This window comes from Falco punctatus, assembly GCF_963210335.1.
Source record: "Falco punctatus genome assembly, chromosome: 5".
In the NCBI taxonomy this organism is placed as follows: domain Eukaryota; kingdom Metazoa; phylum Chordata; class Aves; order Falconiformes; family Falconidae; genus Falco; species Falco punctatus.
In genome coordinates, this window is record NC_137584.1 from 77,566,187 (window position 1) to 77,586,026 (window position 19,840).

Sequence of the window (19,840 nt, forward strand, 5' to 3'; positions counted from 1 at the left end):
CCTACCTCTGCTGTGTCTACCCTCTCGCAGCAGAAGCAGTATAAGAAATAAGGTGAGTGGAAACCTACATGTCCCTGGAAGAGAGTCCCTCTTGACCTGAAAATTGCACCCAAACTTTCATGTTTAACAACATTAACAGATCAGCTCTTCATGAAGTTATCATATTCGTATTTGAACCCCATATTCATTTTGATCTGGTAAAGGCCTCCAAAGCTTAATGATACACTGTGTAAAAAGGCACCCTTAAACTTGCTGCTTAATTATTTCATTTGGAACATGTAACTTGTGATATGAGAAATATTGGATAATTGTTTCTCATTTCAGCCCATCCATCATTTTTTAGACCATACTTATAAGCCCACAAGTTCTCATATTCCGTGTGCTGTGCTTGGACACTGCCCTGGAGAGTGCTCTCTGGTCCAGGCCAACACAGTACCACCAGCTGCACTAGCTATATGGCACCAGCATCTGGGGGACAGTGCATGAGTTATACCCTGGCCATGTTTCTTCTTCTAACACAGATGTAGCTTACTTGTCCTTGCTGCCTTTCCCTTTACTTCTATTAAACCAGTTTTTAGATCCAGTGAAGAGTATAGCTATATTCAAGCTGTGAGCACATGTTTTTTCTTGCAGCCAAGGGAACGTTGCCTGTTTACAAAAAACAATTAACAAATTAAACAAAACTTCAGGAATAACCCAATGAGAAAATAAACCACTTTTATTCAAATTAACAGGTGTTAATCACTCTTGGAATATAAGATTATAACCAGCTACAATTTAGGAAGGTGGATTTCTTCATTTAACACATACTCATTTGAAGGATACAAAAGAAATGTTTGCTTATTTATCCAGAAGCTTAAAATGAAACAATGAGCAGATACTTTTTTGCTTTTAAAAATTAAACTGTTTCTTCAATAATAAAATATACTACTTATTATACAAAAAGGACATTCATTTTATTCTCAGTTGACAGAGTACAGCCGCACAATCATAATATTAAAGGTGAACTGCAATGACATTTTAATTATATTATTCCTATTATTACATGTTACGAGGGTTAGAGCAGCACACAAACGCTCCCATCAGGCTTCTGTTGTGTTAGGAGCTGCACATACAGAGAAGAAATTATATAGTTCCTACCCCAAAAGGTTACAGTCTAATCTAAAATTACCCATTAACAGCAGATTTAGCTGAAAATCACAAGTATGGGAAGGGATTTATCCCGTCTTGCTTTCCTATCCGATAGAGACCCCTAGATACATAGTTACTTTTCATGGTCAACCACTATAAAATAGCTGTTTACAAATAAGTGACTTTTCTTGGAAGCTTACCAGGTCTGAGTTTAAAGGTCATTCCTGCCTTCTCCTTGAGTTCCTGATTTTGCTCTTACCAGTCCCAACAGTCATTAGGTATTTCTGCGATGACATTTTGGAGGAGAAAATCCAGGCCTTCACTTGGGTCTGGGCCAGTACTCAAAAATTTAAGTGTCATTTCAAACGAGGTATTTCTTGCCCGTACAATGGCCTGAAGAGGTACCGTGCCTGATCATCATGTCATTGTTCCCATCCCAAATTTTGCTTTTTAATGTCATTGCAATGTTTAAGCAGTCGTGGATCAGCTTAGGGCCACTCAGGTCTCTGTACGGGTTGCTTTCACACTGAAGATGGGAAACTTGTCCATATACCTCATTCTTGCTATCTTCTCTCAGTGGAAGGACAGTAGCATGTACAGTGAACTCCCCTTCCTCTCTTTCAGCCTCAGACCCCCCTCAAAGTAACCAGGACTGTGCCCCAAATGAGTCAGGATTTGAAAATCAGTGGGGTTTGAGGAAAAAAAAAACATTCCCGTTCACCCCTAAATCTCATTGTGCAACTTGGCTTTGATCTTCAGGCTTTAGAACTGAAAACAGTCAGACAACAAAAATAAATCTATTGATCACTAGGTCATAAATTTCTAGGCAATACAGAGGAGGACCCTTCAATTAAAAGAAAAAAAAAAAAAAAAAAGAAAAAAGGGGGGGGGGGGCGGGGCGGGGTGTTTACCGTCATATCTCTGAGGATTTGCACAGATGAGGACCCATTCTCCAGAAACCAAAGCAAGCAGCTATTAGGAATTTTTTCACAGCTTCTGAAAATGCAGTCACGTGCACAAGCAGTCCATTTTGCACTAAGAAAGAAGGTTGCGTTGGGGCTTGGGGGTTTTCACCCCAGTTTCTTATGGTTAATAATGCCCAGTAACTTCCAGCACTAAACAACACAATCCACTCCTGGCTGATTTGAAACACGAGGCTTAGACACAAAATGGCATTGGAAACAAGAAGTGAGGCGGCGTTGCAGCTCAGCACACTTAAGGGAACATTTTAAAGCCATTTAGCAGGAGTTTATTGCTTCAGCACAGGAGTCTTTGAGCATTCAAGCACGACAGGGTGTGCATTGTTGTGCCAGAATTGCCCTCCTTGGGTGCGTGTGGTGTGCGGCAAGGGGCCAAAGGCTGTGTTTAAACGCACCCGCACGAGAAATCTGATTTAGGCAGAACAAAGCACAGTCCTGTTGTGCCTCCCCATGATTATAAAATAGATCTGTGTCATTATAAATAGAAAATGACTAGTGACAAAGATGCTGCTTTGACTTCCTTCTGAGGCCAAGCTCTTACGCTGCGGTTCCTGATGTCAGACCAATTTAGTGGCTGCGCTGCAGGCAAATGTGTCTGGTTCAGGGTTAGCTAGTCCACATCTCATGATGGCTTAATCTCATTTTGTAACAGCAGGGAATTCGCTGTGGTCCTTCACGAGCAATGCTATCCATTCACCCAAGGATGGTCCTGGATGCCTTCCGAAATGCGCTGTGCCCACTGCAAGACTCAGATTGCTAAACAGCAAATTACCCTGTCCTTCAAAGAGAGTGCCAAACTATCTGGATCTGTGAAGCTGGGATCCTGCTTCTACACAGCTAAATGGTGTGGTTTCTGTTTATTCCAGCGGGAACAAAATCAAACACACAGAAATAATAGTGCTGTTTCAAGAGTGTAAGTTTTCCTCTTTGTGCCACCTTTCATCCCAACACACTTCACAGCATTATTCAATTAAATAACGCAGTTAAACAAAGTGAATATGCATATAGTTTCAATATTGTACAATAAGTAATTAAAAAAAAAAGAAACCAATGGAAATTAGAACCGAATCCTAAGTCCCTATTGCAATATCTGGAGTATTCCATTCATTTAGTCCTAAGCGTGCTCCTTAAAACAAACTGTAATCTTTCTGCTTAAATTATTTAATCAGAATCACACTTCTATATATATTTTATACCACAGTTTATTCCCAAAGCTGAGGATAACCACTCATTTCCTGAAAGCTCTTAAAAACTTCCTTAATGAAAAAGCAGAGAAATCTGCTGTTTGCAAATTCTATTTACTTATTGCTTACTTCCAAACTAAAGTAGTTCTTTTAATGAAGGGGGGGGGGGGGGGGGGGAAGTGGAAAAAAAAAAAGATTAATGTGGTGCCCATAGCCATTTCCCAAATTCTTCAGAGTTTATAGACCTAGGGAGACAGGGAAAGAGCAACTTCTCAGCAGTGCAGCAGAATAGGCTGAAACGACCCTGTGAAACCCAAATGATTCTGGGAATTAAAGGATGTTCACTCCTGTTATGGTTCTACACTGCAAACTGCTTTTAGGGCTCCCAGTAGAACCCATTAGCAATATCCAAGCCTTTCTGTTTTAATTTAATTTAATTTAATTTCCACCAACAAATTCCACCCTGTGGTGAGAATTGACAGTATCATGTTGAGAACCATTAAAGCATATTTGGATTGGTTTTAGTCCATCTATATATATATTAAAAAAAAATAAAAATTCCCCCACCCTTCTTAGTTTTCTTTAGACAAGTCACTTCATAATAAAAGCAAGGCAGACACAATGGATGCATCATTATACTGTGGGGATACCACCATAGGGAGTGTGGCTGGAGATACAGCAGAACATGCCTTGGCATTGCACTGCCAGCATGGCCTGGTCCCAGCTCCACTCTGAACCTCCCTGTGATAAACCGGAATGGAGCCTGACGGCACTGGTGGTGTCCCTCCAGTTACCACATGGCTGGTGTCCTTCTGCAAGAAGACCCTACATAACACTAATGCTTTCTTTTCTCCTTGAGTGTTTTCGGTTCTCTAAGGACATCTTCACACAACATCTTCATGCTCATGTAGCCTTGGGCTCTACTGGGAATTCCTATTGGGAATTCCCCCACTGGGAATTCTGCCACCAGATTTCAAAGGGAAAAGAATACTAATGCTCTTCATTAATATAGGCTTTTCTATCATGACTTTTAGGCCCCTCTCCAGGCAAGCAGGCAAGCACATGTTTAACATTAAACACATGAGTAGTCTCTATTCACGTGCTGCAAGCTAGAAATGCTCATTAGTGCTGGATCATGGCCCCAGCTGAGCTGCTAACACACTTCAGCTAGAGAGCCAGGCTGGAGAAAATTTGGCACCGGGACCTTTCATCATGGTTGCACCATCACTGGCCGGGCAGCTTCAGCGTTTCCCACCCGAGGACTGCCACTCCAAGGGGTGATGGCTCGTCCATTTGCAGCAGAGGCACGACCTGCTGCAGGGTGACAACGTCATCACTGGGAGCTGGTTAGCTGATGAACACAAAATACATCACATTCAAGTGCATCCTCTGGAGCATTTTCAGCTTTAGCATCTCTCCAATGAATGGTGAAAGGGGAATGATTTGGGGCAAATGGGGAATGTGACTGCTGCGGTCTCTGAGACACTGCTGACTCCCATCACGCTGCACGGGGAGTGCCTGAGGGGTTACATGGGGCTCTTCAGACCTTCATGTCACACCTAAAACATGGACTGATCAAGCTTTGAAAACCAGCACTGGATGGGGTTTCTGTGCTTTCCTATGGCTGGAGAGTTGCCTGGGGCATGGGGCAAGGAAACAAAATGGATCAATGCTTTCTGCTGTCCCTGCCTATGAGCCAGAAGGAGAGAAAAGGGAGCAGGACCCCTCTCCTCCGCCCAGCACTGAGTCAGCGGGCTGTCACAGTTCAGTGCCAATACAAACCGGCAGATCCCTGCTGATCAAAGGAATTGGAAATTTTGTCATCCAGCAGGAATATCTCTATGAATCCTGGGGAAATTCCTAGGCAAAGCTGCCTTAAACATGGTGGCTTGTTCAGTTCTGTGCTGAAAATCACAGTCCAGACTAAACAGTCTATCACTCTTGGTTAAAGTATCCCAGATGAAAAGACACATTTTAAAAAAATGTTTTTAATACTGTTTTTTCCAAAAAAATCATTAACTCCATCAACTTCTCAACAAGTATAAGCCTCACAGCTTTCCTGCCTCCTCTGGAATGACTAGGGCATTGCAGACATCAAAATTAATGAAGAGATGAAAGATCCAGCAGAAAGGCAAAATCTTCCTGGAAAAATATTTCTTAATATCAAAAGAAATTCAAGAATAATGGGCATATCTAGCAGAATAATAAACAAATGAAAACTTCCTGATGTTTAAAAGAATACACATGAAGGAGGACACAAGACTTTGGGGTTATTTTTTTTCTTTAAAACACCAATTCATTTTGAAAAGTGAATGCTTCCACGTGCTTCTGGGGCTTTACATAAGTGAGATTTCCACTGCCTACAGTTTTGCAATGCTTTAAACTCAGTTAATTAGCCAAACTCAGTCAATGCAGAAAGGGGGCTTCATCCCACAAGGCAGATGGGTTATACTAACCCACAGTTCCCCATGTGTCAATCCACGAGCACCCTGCTACTTAGCACTGAGGAAAAGGCAGCATGGTTATGGCCAACTTGGGAGTTGAATCTGAGCAGGGATGAGAGAGGAGGAAAGGTGGCTATGGGTTAAAATAAAATAAATACATATTCAGAATAAATGCTACATGTAATTCAGCTGAACTTTCTTGTAGGAAAGAAACATTTCTAGTTTCTTTGTGATACAGACTGTCATTCCTCGCTGTCAGTGGTTTCTTAGCTGACGAAAACACAGGAGTAACCTGTAGCTCTATATTCCACACTAGATCTGACAAAGCAATAGCATCATCTGATTCTTTTTACTGGAAAAAACATTTTTGTCAGAAGTCCTCATTTAAACAGTCTTGAAACAAATACTTCTTTAGTCTTACCTGTACAGCAAGATGACCGTGGCAATTCAAATAGTCAAACAGAGAATAAGAGTTACTAGTCTATGGGATTCTCTAGCACTCCCGTACCACTGCTAATAGAAGAAAAATCAATATTACTTCCAATATGAATGGAGTGTTGGACTGACTGAACAGGGGGCTTTGAAATAAATATCTAAGAAATGTTTGGATGAAATGGACATCTTTACAGACATTTGGTCTGCATTTCTGAAATGTAGATGATTAAATCCACATTGTTGGCTTCTTCCCCCTCTGTGCTATGTCTTTCTTTACATCTTGCAAAAAATTTATGAACAAAGTTATTGTAAATCTGCAATGTCTGTCTTGTCACTTAGATTCTTTTCAGAAATGCTGCCTTGCCAATGTAGATATACAATCCTGTATGATTAATATTTATTACTTATAATTCTAAATACAATGGAAGGTCACCAAAAATACCCTGCCTTAAAGGAGTCTGGAGCCCTTTAAAATCTCACTGGTGACGGATCCCGAGTCTTGAGAACTGAGCTCAAAATCTCAGCAAAACACTTTTCTATGTAGGATTTCCAGTATTTCCTGCTTCTGACGATGGCTAAAGCCAAAAAGCACAAAGGTGAGCGAAAGTTACAGATCTGAGAACATGAGCTTGGATTTCAAACCCAAACAAAGGTCAGGAAATGCCTGAACCTGTCCATAATCTTGGATCTTGGATGAGCCTATAATAGAGTCATGAGTGAAAGTGCAAAGAGATAGGATGCAGAGTGAGACTTGAATTCAGCCAGAACAGGCACGGTAGCTGAAAGCTGTTTCATTTTCCTCATACTCTTTCTCATATCCATAAACACATTTTATTAAGATTTTTTTGGGGTGGTATTGCTAGAATAATGAAGATATTTACGATTTTTTTTATTAATTAAAAGGGTAGCTTAGGGGTTTTTAGATTTTATAATGAAATCCTAAAAAGATTTTAAGAACATGCAAATCATCTTAGAAAAAGCTCATTGAGCTAACAGCTCATTTTCTTTTTGGTATCAGCTTAACCATTTTTAAACATATTTTTTAAAAAGGAGATGTGATTTGATGTCATAGAGATTAACTGATTTTGATTTGGCCCTCTACTAGCAAAACTAAAGAAAGACATATTAGAACATTTCAGAACCACAGGATTCAGCAAACTGGTGAAGATTCAGAGATGGAAATCAGGTCAGATCCTGAGCTGGTTAAATTATCCTGCCTGAGATCTGCTGGATGTTGGGACAATCTTCTTTAAGGAGCTAAATACAATAAGCACAGAGCACGATTCTGAATCTGCCTCTGCATCTTTATTCAAAGATTCACTGCTACTGTGATTAAGCAAAAGCCACTAACTGAAGTACAAACCTGGAAAAAGACAACTGAGAAAAATGCTGATCCTGTTGATTGTCATACTCCTAGCTAAATCATACTGAAAAAAATTCCCAGTGAACATTATCAGATAGAAGACTTTTCACTAGAAACTAATTTACTGAGTATTGCTAGTAACACTTCTCTAAGCAGACAAAGCCATCTTGACCGGTGTGCTGAGTGAAAACACAAAACCAGAAAGAAAGACTAAAAGGACCAAGTAAATTAAAATAAATAAATAAATAATTGCCATAATCAAAGAGAAAAAAAATCACAAATAATTCCAATCTCATGAAGAAATGCTTTTAACAAGCCACATGTGCTTGTGCAGACACTTCTAATCTCATTAGATTTTTCTGGCTGCTATTAGTGTCCTCTGAGCCAGTTGATTTCTCAGCAATATTTTAAAGAGTGCAAGCCTTTGCCCTCTAGTCTAGCCATTGTTAAAATAGCCCATTCTAGGAGAAGACTTGGGAGTTCATGGATTTTCTTCCAAGATTTTGAAAGTTCAGAACAAATTGACCATTGCATGCAAAACAATAGTCAACCACAAACTATCTTCACAGTCAATGAGCAACATTCTGCTCCCAGCTGGGCTAGTGTGAAAAGTAGAATAATCCCACCAAAGCAACAGGATGGCTTCAGACTGTCATCAGCATCACACGGCAGAGGCTGGCTTTCAGTGCTGTCTCCAGTCCTCCAGCTCTCTGGCTGCAAACAAGCCTCCTGCAAAGTTCCCCTTGGTCACAGCTCACCAGCTTGGGGTTCCCCTCAAATCAGTGCAGCTCTAGAAGCTCTGATCAGAAGGGAAACCACATCAGGTTACAGCTCAGCTTTATCTTTGAAAACAATGATAAATCCCCCCAAAAAACTGAAAATCATGTTTCATGCAAAAGAAATGTCATTCTGAATTTGCTAAACTAATGTGCAAATAATCACTAGTATAAAGGAGATTGTGTCAGGAAGACGCTACAGATGATAGAACAAAATAATCACTTTTAGAAAACAATCCTAATTCAGAATTGTGTAACCTGGACTGGTAAACCCCAGATGAGAGGGACTAAGGCATCATGCATCGATTTCTTCTAGCATACTTGCTGAATTTCTGGCTGGAAATGTGCATCTCTCTGTTTTAGCCTGCCCTCTTTGAGGCTTTCAGAACAAACTTCTCCTGGGGTGAGATGATGAGTTCTTGAAAGTGACCCATCTGGAGCCCAACGCGAAGAAAGCACTTCCCCTGCCTGGAATTTGTGTGCAATGACAGCTTTCTCCTGCCTATCCAAGTTTCCCAAGATAGCAATTATAAAGGAACTGGCAACCATACAGTCAAGACGACAACATCCTACGCGGTTTGGTTAGCTGTGCCAATTCTCTCTATAGTCACTGCAGTCAATATGCTGCCCCCGTTATTGCTGTGTCTGTGTGTCTCTACCAAATAGCAGATCCACTGGACACTTTGGCACAAGCCCCACTCTTCCAAGGGCTGCCTGCTCAATTGCTCATTCACTCTCTTTTGCTTTAGACATTCGGATCCAACAACATCATGCAAATTTTATGCAAAGTAGCATCTGCAAGTCTGACATATTCGCTCAGGCTTCCCCCTTTTGCGCCAAGTTAAAAATAAATAGCCTATAAACTCTCAGGCCTGCTAAGATAGAATGTGCATTTAGAGAGTTTTTTTTTAAATACAACCGCTAAGAACATTTCTCCTTTAGGGTCAAACTCCTTCCCCTCCTCCTATTTTTTTTCCTGCCTCAAGATTATCAACAGCACTGGAGGGAAAAGCATCTTTGAAATAACCTACAGAAGAACAAGTTCTATGTGTTCCTAACTCTCTTACTTAAAATTTCAGCTAATATCTTATTTTTAAAACTCCAAAGAATACAGGTGGTGATATACCCCCAACATGAAACAAGAAACTAGTAAAGTGGATTAATTTCCAATACTGATTGCAAATAATACTAGTTGAGACAGATTTTAGGTTCAGATTTCAAAGGGTCTCCACACAAACACCCCACTAGAGCTGCCTTCTCTGTTCTCCAGGGAGAAGCAAGTGTGTCCCTGACCAATACACTTGAACAGGTGAAATCATAGGGATGCCAACCAGATATCATAATGATAAAGTATATCTTAAGGCAACAAGGAGAAGAGTCTATAAAAGGGGATACTGAGCCATCGCTGAGGTCAGTTAGGACTTGCTGAGCCGCTTGGCCACGTCTGCATAGGCTTGCTCAATTTCTTTGTCTGCTGCACAGGTGTTGATGAATTCATCCCTGGCGTATGCATTCTTCAGGTACCGCCACAGCCCCGTCATCTCTGTCGGGAACTCAAAGTTGCGGTATTTCTTTGCAACAATCTAAACCAAAGATAAAAGAGAGAAAAAAAGCACCTTGCTAGTGATATATCTCCCAATTCCCTTTTAGAAAGCTTCTTACACTTTCTTGTCATATAATTAATAGCAAAGGAAATAAATGTTTGGAGACTTGGGACTTAAAATAAAAAAGCCTGAAAAATTACTGTTGGTTGACCCCTGTCTTGTAAGGACGCTCTAAATCAATGACCTGGCTGCTGTCACCAGATTATGACTTTTATGGTACCTGATGTTCATTAATTTTACGGTATTGTTTTTTGGTGTTTTTTACCAGTCTTAAGTACATCACTTAACACTGAGACAGCACAGAAGAAAGAGCTGATCAGTTGAATCATAAAAAGGAAGACAGATTTAAGAGAAAGCCATTAGTCACAATTACATGTAACATATTTTCATATTCCTTTTTAACATTGTATTATATTTTATATATACTGTATTTCTATTTTTAATATATGTAATATATTTTGCCTGGCCAATGGTATCAGAGGATGTAACCACCTACAGCTGTTGCAAGGCTGTATCTGTTCATGAAAAATTCAGGGTGGTATGGGTACCGTGACTGAGAAACCAAGATGATTTAGCAGACATTAGAAACAGGAGTATTAGGACAAACTGGGGAGAAAATGTTTACTTCAAAACTTGTTAAGACTAGGAAATTGTCTATCAAGGGAAATTTTTGATTTCTAAAAACACTCAGGCCCTTATTCAGGAAAATAGTTAAGTACATACTTAATTTTAAGCACCTGTACGGTCCCATTGAAGTCAGTGGGACTAATCTGTGCTTAAAGCTAGTTGGTTGGTTAAGTAGCTTGCTGGATTGGGCTATTTCAGTTTTCCTGTAAGAATATACCATATATAATAATCCTGTGGTGACAGAATGAACTAGCTGATAGGAAGGGATGGATTAGCTGACTTAATGAGTGCTTCCAATCTCTAATTTTTCTGACAGTATAAAATTGTTCTTGGGCATAAATTACATACATATGTGCCACAGAGTTCCCCTTTATTTTTAAAGCACATGGTAGAGCTGTTTTCCGTCTCAGATTTCTTAGGACAGTCATGTTCTCAGAAATGACTGTGATTTGTTTTTATTACCAGGATCCACTTGGTATATGCAAGTCCAAATTCTGTCCTAAACTGCATTTAATTAAGCGTTCTTGCTTTCAATGATGTTTCACGCACACATGGGGAAGATAAAACCTGCTGGGCAACTTAAGTCAAGATTTTCACGATTTCCAGCACACATCTTCCATCAAATGAAAAAATAATTTACCCTTTTCTTCCATCTGTAAAATCCTTTTCAGGCAATATCCTATGGCTATACTTGTCTCAGAAAGATTTTAATTCTCTTTTGACATCTTTCATTTCATCCCAAGGAGACAGGAACCAATAAGAGGCTAGACATTCATTTTGCATTATCTGACTGCAACGTCACCAATGAAGACGAGCCAAAGAAAGAGCTAAACCTGTGAGGATATTATCACATTTCTTATCTTGTGACTTATGCACTTTTTTAAAAACTTTTTTTTTTTCTTTTTTGCATGTGTGCAGTCAGCTCCCAGGCTCTGTTTATGTTTTGGCTCATGGAGCCAAAATAGATGCATGACTTGGCATTAATTCCTAGCTTTCTTGCTTGCCAAGTTCTGCCAGGTACTTGCTTTATTCTAAAGAAACATGTCATCTGATAAATTAAATAAATACAGCATTTAGAAGTCAAGATGATGTACACCATTTGCACTATACCAGCGACCACTGTACATCTTAAATCCTGGACCTTGGCAGTGACTTTGATTTGTTAGCTTCTCTGTGTGAAATACCAGCTGCAACAAATATTCCCCCAAAAGATGGACTGCTTCTCTTAAGTTACAAATGGGTGGGGACTGACTAAAGTTTTGACATCTCTCTTAGGAATAATGGGAACTAATTAATAGGAAAGTCTGCTGTTACTTGCAGCAGGGTAAAAATAAAGACAAGATAACTAGATCTCAATATTGTCTTTGTCAGTAATTCGTGATGGGACAGTTTCCCCATGTACTAAATACAAAGATGCTTAAGTTAACCTATAGGAAATATTGAGGAGCAAAAGTGTGTTTCAGACTGCCCTTCTAGGACTTAATACATCTCTGCTGAAATACACATCGGCTTCAGGAGTTGGCTGTTGGAGGAGGGCACCTCATTGTCAGATAAGGCTTCTTGGACCATCACATGGTATCTTTTACCTTGACAACATGGAGTTTCGGCAGAAGGTTACAGTCAGCAAGAGTCAGGTCATCTCCATCCAGAAACTTGCGTTTAGACACTTTCTCCTCTTCGGTGCTGTCTGCATCAATCTCCTCCGGCAGAGGGGTTCTCAGATAGTCATCCAGCTTCTTCAGAGCCTTCACCAAACCTCTTTCAAGGGCTTTGCCAAAAAGCAATTAATAAGTGATTAGGGCAGAGTAAGAATTATTTAGAAAGACTCATTGTCAATGGCTATGGTAGTATCTACAAAAAAACCAAGAACCATTTATTGGTTGTTACAATGTGCTCCAATGCCTACACAATCTGATGACCAGCAAGGTCTGCTGGAGGGTAAAGCTCATCCTGCAGTGGAAAAAAAGGGGCACAGGAAACGGTTGTGCCATCTCTTCTCCTGACTAGCACACACAAAAAACAAAAAACAAACCCAAAACCAACATAAAAAAAAAAAAACCTCCATACCCCAAAATAACAAACAAACAAACAAACAACAACAACAAAAAAGCAGTGAAAGAGATCATGGAAGGAAAGAACAGCTTGTCAGTATGATACACCAATAAACCACATATGCCCCAGGATATTCTTCTGGTCTGTTGACGCCACCACCCAGTAAACTGGAGCCCTATATGCCACTACTTTATTTATGTAAGCAGCTAGGTAGGACTGTAAAGAAGCAGAATTTTCCAGCATTACTTCAGTTACAAGAAGTTGTAGTTTTACTGTTTTTAAACCCCTTCCAGAGTAATTAAAGGCAATAGCAGTAATTCCAAAGATGCTAACCAGAGCTTTACAGAGCTGGAAGACACACTACAATTGAAATGAAGGTAATATAACAATAATAAAATACATTGCTACACAAAAGAGATGAGATATTCAGCCACTGCTAAGATCACACACACTTCAGGTTCAAGTTAGGTGCAAATTCTCTTTTTGGTATGTCTCAAACAGGGTGTCACAATGGAGAGGAGGCTTTGAACCTCTCCAGTTACTAAAGCCCATGCCCCACACTGCTACTGGCTACAACTAATTCCAGCCTTTAAAAGCCACTTAGACGTAATATACAGCAGAGCGCAATTTATTTTTTTTTTTACTTTTAAAATATCAACCTAGGCACAGAATTTGTGTTTTTATGCTTTACAGGCAGGATAATAGAAAAACTTGCTTGCAATAATGCACTTACAGAAAGCTGAATGACTGTAACGCAGGTTTGCATGCTATTGAAACTGCAAACGCTCTGGGGCAAGAAGGGCCCTTTGCATCTCTGTTTGAAGGGTGACAAGCACGATGGGGTCCTGGCCCCCGACAAGTGCCCTAAAATGCTAAAGTAATATAAACAAGAAACAGCAAGAATTTACAATGTGAAAAAATAACAACATGACTCACGGGCTTAGGGCCAGAATTTCAGCTGGTGAAAATTACCTGCAGTGATTTATACCTGCTGCAGATCTGGCCTGGAGTCAGCATTTAAGGCCTAATCCTGTAAAATCTTATATCTCTGAGCAACTTACTGCTGTTTCACGTAGGGGAAACTACTCAATGCGTCAAATTAATCAGGTAGCATAGTGCTACAAGGCCTGTGGAGATAAATATATTTATGGAGCGCAACGCAAGCTTCAAAGGGCTGCAGCGACCGCCCTGCATAGAGCAGCTTGCTGGTGCAGGTAGCCACACCGGCCCTGCTGTCAGCTGCCCCTGTGCTTTTGGCACGGAGGGAAAGGCGGCCCGCACAGGGCCACTGAGAGAGCAGGAGCTGAATGCCACAGAACATGGTTCCTCTGCTGCCCTAACATCCATTAAACCTTGTGCCAGTGGTGGAAGTCAGATTAAGCTGCCTGATGTCTTGCTCTCACTGAAGCCTCTTGGCCAAGCACCAGGGAACCATACCAGCTCTTTTGTGGCTGGCTCTTAGACACAGTGGCAAATCCTGGCTTAATTGATTGACTGGAGAAATGACTGCTATCCAACTGAAAACACCCCAACAAACATAGGAGGGAGGGAAAGAATTTTATTTCTGAAAGCAGAACATCTAAAGCGACTGAAGTGCTGCCATCCATAAAACAAAAGTGTTGCCATCCCTTATTTAATCGATTCAAATTGAATTTTGACACTGACATTCTGCTGTCAGATGCTGGCAGTGGTGTCTTTAATTGTCTGCAGCTGTGCGCTGCCGCACAACTTCTACTGAAGGGTAATAACTGCATAGCGTGTAATATACCCCCATGTGGCAACGCTCAAAAGATTTAGCAATCTCTTTTTAGTCTGACCCGTAACACCTGTTGAATAGATAGTTCTCCTTCTCTTGGTCAGCCTCAGACTATGTCCTCTTACAATGCATTCATTTAGAGACAATGGAATCCAATTATTGCAATTTAATTGAGTTTTGCTCATCCAGATTTTAGAGTACTGGCTTAACGCTGAGCATTTTCCAGTACCCCCTTCACCCAGTAGGATCGTTGGTTCTTCGAGTCATCTGTGCAATCCTTCCAGTATCAGTAGTACATTAGATGCTTCGTGCTAGCCCATGGGGTCAGTTACATGTGTGTACAAAGACAGGAGTGGCAGGTGAGATGTGTTTATATATCTTTTCTGGAACTTATTAGAGTTGGGATTATTTTTTTGCTCTTACTGATATATCAAAGTGCGTCATGGCTGTCTCAAAAACAATGCCTGGAGTGAAGCCTGTTTGTGACAGTGGGAAAAACATCTATCTGAATTCATACTTGGCGCTTGCATACGGCAGCTTAAGGCCAGAAATAATTGTATGTTCAGGGTTCAACACATCTGTGACCTAATTCACAGGCTCTGCTGGAAGCCACAGGATCCTGACATCTCACAGTGAAATCATCACATGGTCAGGACCATTTCATATCCTGATAGCCAAGAACTGGACCACTACTTGTGGAACCAATGACCCCCTCAAATCAATCAAAATTTTTCTGATACTAGTAAATCTCTCGGAACAGCCATGAAAATAGAAGAGTAGGGAACAAGGGAGAACAGCCTTTCTTCCAGCTGAATAGTGGCAGAATTTTGGAAAACTAAGAGCATTAAAATCCTACAATTGCCAATTCAAATGGAGCTGAGGTGCACAGGATCAGATTTTCAAAGCCTGTTGATGGTTTTCAAGTCACTCTTTGAAATCTATATGCAAATCTCCATGTTGCACATCCTACTTTCTAGGTGCCCTGACACATTCAGATTTATCTATATGATTTGAAGTCTTATGTTCCTTGAGAAGGTGCTCAGGGAAATCCCCACTCAAAGTAGGAGGATGCACAAAAGAATCTCAAAAATATTGAAGAAAGAGGCTTCTAAGCACCACATCTCAGAGACAGACAAATGTCTAGTGCTGGCATGGGTGGGAGAACCCACCTTATGTTTGCATTCAACAGTGACCCTCCAGAAGACAGAGGTATCAAAAGCAGGTCAGTTTTCTTCTTTCTTGCAAAAAAAATTGGGAGAAATACTGGGATTTTACCAGTGGTATAGGGAAAGCATTTTCTTGGAAAGTGGACAACTGAGTTTCAAATGCCTTTTCAACATGATATCAGCCCACAGCTGCCAGATGAGACCCCACCAGCAGAGTACCAGGTAATTTGTACAGCTCTCGTGTTGACCTGTTTCACTTTCCATAAATGACTCAACATTCAGTAAATCATGACTGAAGGCTGACACCACAGGTAAAAGTCAGAAAAACAAACTTGTTTTCCTTCTTGTCTGGTTGATATTTAAGCATTATGTGAAAGGTGAAAAAATGTGAACATAGACCAAGAAATAACCTCCTCAGAATATCCTACAGATCTGAAGATTTTGGGACCCTTGCTGAGGAAAGAGATGTCTGGGTTCATATTACTGAGCAAACTCAGCAGAAGAAAGATTTAATTTAATCCTCCCATACCTTGGCTATTTTGTGAAAATCTGGATGACTCTAAACATTGCCTCCACTGAGAACATAGGGGACAGCAGGTACGCACCAGGGCAGGGGTATTGTGAATACCAGTCACAGTGCTAGACTGAATTGCAGACATTTTAAAAGATGTGACTAAGTAAAAAGTGACTAATTCCCCACTTGTGAGCATACTACCCACAATGAATTTCTGAAGTGGCTAAGCAGCTAATTCCCTTGGCAACTTAACCAATGGAAACATCATTAAATAACTAAATAGGTTTGCTGATAACAGCTGAGGCTTCACTGCAAGTCAATGGGTGGGATTAATCTTCCTTAAAGGGAATAAATTAAATGAGTCGGTTTGAATTAAACACCCTGAGCTTCCTCTGTAGTCAGTGGAGTTTTCTCCTCTACACTTGCTTTAGGTGACCCCTAAATCAGCTGTGTGGAGAACTTTTCCTGAAGTTTCTCATCTCAGCCTTGCATTGTCTTGGTAATACCAGGGTGGAGGATTCAATATTACAACGCCAAGTGGAACTATGCCTGGGAATGTGGCTTTGTGCTGCTTTTGAAATTTCTACCTCCAATTGCTTCCCCACCCTGCAGACTTTCATTATGAACTTAGAGATCCTAAATGTGACCAGCTCCGCAAGAGGAGGCCTGTCATCAGTTTAACTGTGCAACAGCTGCAATGTCTGAACCCCTGGAAGCCATCTTTCCAGACAGTGAAATCATCGAGCACAAAGGTACTAACATCATATTGCCTCCACAGTGATTTATTTAACATAACTTCCAATTCCAAGAACTTCTACCGGTGTATATACAAAATCGATCGTGGAACCATCTCTCTCACCCTTCACTATTTCACTCTGAGCTACTTATGCAGCCAAAGACAGCCTACAGCAATCATAGCCCTGCCATGTCATTCCACCAATAGTAAACAACAATATTAATAAAAAAAACCCTCACGAGCTCTTTGTGATTTTCCTTCTGCCTTAAAAACTATGCTTTTATACAACGTTACTTAGGAATCCTGAGTTAGAAGCCAGAAAAATAGCACTTTCCAACCTCAAAGCAACCACAGAACACTTAATGAATGTATTACCATCTGTCAAATGCACAGGGTGAGGTTCAATTTAGCTGATGATACCTAATTCACAATGACGCTCTGTTTTCAGCAAAAGGTTACTTGATGTTGAACAATGAGATTAACAAATCCTGACATGCACAGAAACACAAATAATGTAACAAAAGTTAATAATTGGCAAAGTTGCGCTCTCGGTTACACCGACATAAAAGAGGAGTAACTCCACATTGTCAACAAGCTATTCCATATTTGCTCCAGTTCAACCAAGAACAGTCCTTGGCTCTGTTACTCAACTCTTCAAGCTAAAACTTCCTTAAACTATTAGCCTGTGCAACTATTTCCAGGGGACAAAGAGAAACCCTTGTGTCTTGAAGTACTTATACCACAACTGAACAAAACATTGGAAAATGTAATGCATGGAGCAATCCTGCAAGTCAAGGGGAGGGCCAGATGACAAAGATTCATTACTAGGTACTCAGGGTGAAATTCTGGCCATACCAAAGACCATGGAAGTTTTGCTGTTAGGATTTCTCCAGCAGCTTTTAAAGCCAAAAGGGACTATTATAATCAGTTAATCTGACCTCCTAAATAGTGCTGGCCATAAAACTTCCAGCGTCATCGGTCGTTTCCATCTCTGTTTTCTGTGGGTCAAATAAGGCTGAAGCAAAATGGAAAGTAACTAGAAAGTAGTAAAAGAAAAATGGTTTGGAAAAAGTAAAACTGATTCAGGCTGCCCACACCCACAGCATTTGCAGAGGTCAGACAAGGACTCTTCTTCCCCTTCCTTGAACTCCAAATATTTCCTTCCTTGTTTAATGCTGGGACGAGGAGAAATAGCAAAGCAGACAAAGCACATAAATGCCAATCTCTGTGGCCTCAAGGAGCCACTGGAAGGCAAATCATTCCATCCTAAAATAGTAGCCTAGGAAAAGCTGAATTACAACCAGAGGAGCCTCTCTCTCTCCCTCTCTCTCTCTGTCCTTTGAGAACAGGCAGACTGGCTACCTAAATTTAAAATAGCTAAAATTAGGTGAGATGACTCCTATTTTATGTGTCTGAGTAGGGCCATTTGCAGGATGAGGATTTTACTTGATAGTTATTATGGGAAGAGAAGCAAAGCACAGAGAGCAACAAGAACAATTGATTCTTTGGCCAAATTGAATATAAAAACTATTTGATTTACGTTAAAAGAAAGTAAAACTAGTTCAGTTTTTTAAACAAGATTAAAGCAAAGTAACATAAGATTTCCAAACATACATGAAAACAAAAAAGTGCCATGTTTTAGGATGGTTGGTTAAGTAAGTCGTGCCTATATGTTCTGTCATTTTCACATCACTTTTGAAATATTGGTAATCCTCAAAACTACTACGTCACTTCCAAATTAAAAAGAGAATAACCTTTTGCTCCAAAAAGTTTCAGAGAAAATACTTTTACTTTTCAAAACAAGTCATTATTCACCAAATTCAACACACATTTGCCAATTATTGAGGTTACTCACACCACCCATGGCATTTCTTGTCAAATAAACATTTTGTCACAAAGTATTTTCTCCAAACCGAAGTAAAATATATGTGGCCTTCTTCATAAGTGAATACCACTCAAAGCACAGTGACAACAAGGCTTCAAAGTCATTGAATCCCAGCAACATAATGACTTTTATAGCCATACGCTGAAACCACCTGAGACTGACCTCGGCAGAACTGCAAGTTTCTTAATTGTCAAGACCAGGCAAGTTCAACAAACAATGATCCATGTACAAAAATGAACAATGATTCCTGCTGCTACCTTGGATCATTGATTGATGCTTTTCCTTTTTACTGCTTTCTTACACTGCCCTCCAATAAGATTTATCCTGTAACACATGCAAATGAACTTGGTGAAATACGCAATGAGGGAAGAAGGGGAACAGTACATAAATATTCACAGTCTCACGCAAACAATCTGAGATTTATTTTTCCTTTAAAAAAACAAATCACCTTTCCTGATCACTTCCAGATTCAGAGAGTTTGATATTATATGAGACCCAATACTGTTTTCTTGCAGGAGAGGGAAACCAGCTAAGAAACAGCAATTTAAGGTAAGAAAATAATATCTTTTTACTAGTCTGACAGTCTGATTAAAGACCAAGGATTCATATTTTCACTCTCTTTTTTCTCCATCCTGCTCATTTTTTTCAGGCAGGCTCAAAAGAGTATTGTAACTTTAATCTGTATAGATTAATCCTTCTCACATGGAGGAGCTGTGACTTCAATATGCAGAACCACTGTATTACATATTGAACAGTTTATCTTCCCCACACCCCCCTTATTTCAATATAACCCCTGATGATTTGAGTGCTGCCTTGATTTCTTCTGTTTAGCCATTTACCATTCAGGTATCTTGTCTAAGCCGGTTATGTAGGTTCCCTCTCTGCTCAGAGGTACTAAGCATCTCCAGAGGACAATTCCTTCCAACTGCCTGAGACACCCGATTTAAGCTGGTGTGACTCACCCCACACATGCCCTTCTCGCTGCATGGATTATAGACAAAGCCTAAAGGACTAGCTCAGACTAGACACCTAACTTTCAGGGAGGTGAAGTTAGGCGAGAGGAATCCTACTCTTTGAATATAATTTCACAGTTCACCTAAGTGATGTAGGATAACACCTCCCATTTTTTTAAAATTACTTACTATTAGGGCTCACTCCCCAAAGGGCAAGTACATTGCCCATTTGAG

At 40.3% G+C, this 19,840-nt stretch overlaps 1 protein-coding gene across 4 annotated transcripts in view; it reads right to left on the bottom strand.

Moving 5' to 3' along the window:
• Positions 1–700: 700 nt before the first annotated feature.
• CLIC5 (chloride intracellular channel 5) overlaps positions 701–19,840 on the bottom strand; it is a 79,274-nt gene continuing 60,134 nt past the window's right edge. For all 4 annotated transcript variants that reach the window (XM_080388559.1, XM_080388560.1, XM_080388562.1 and 1 more), the window contains exons 5-6: positions 12,131–12,312; positions 701–9,896 (exon numbers count right to left, since the gene is read on the bottom strand). In XM_080388559.1, coding sequence (XP_080244685.1) covers positions 9,729–9,896; positions 12,131–12,312 — 350 coding nt within the window. In that variant the 3' untranslated portion in view covers positions 701–9,728. The remainder of the gene's footprint in view (positions 9,897–12,130; positions 12,313–19,840) is intronic.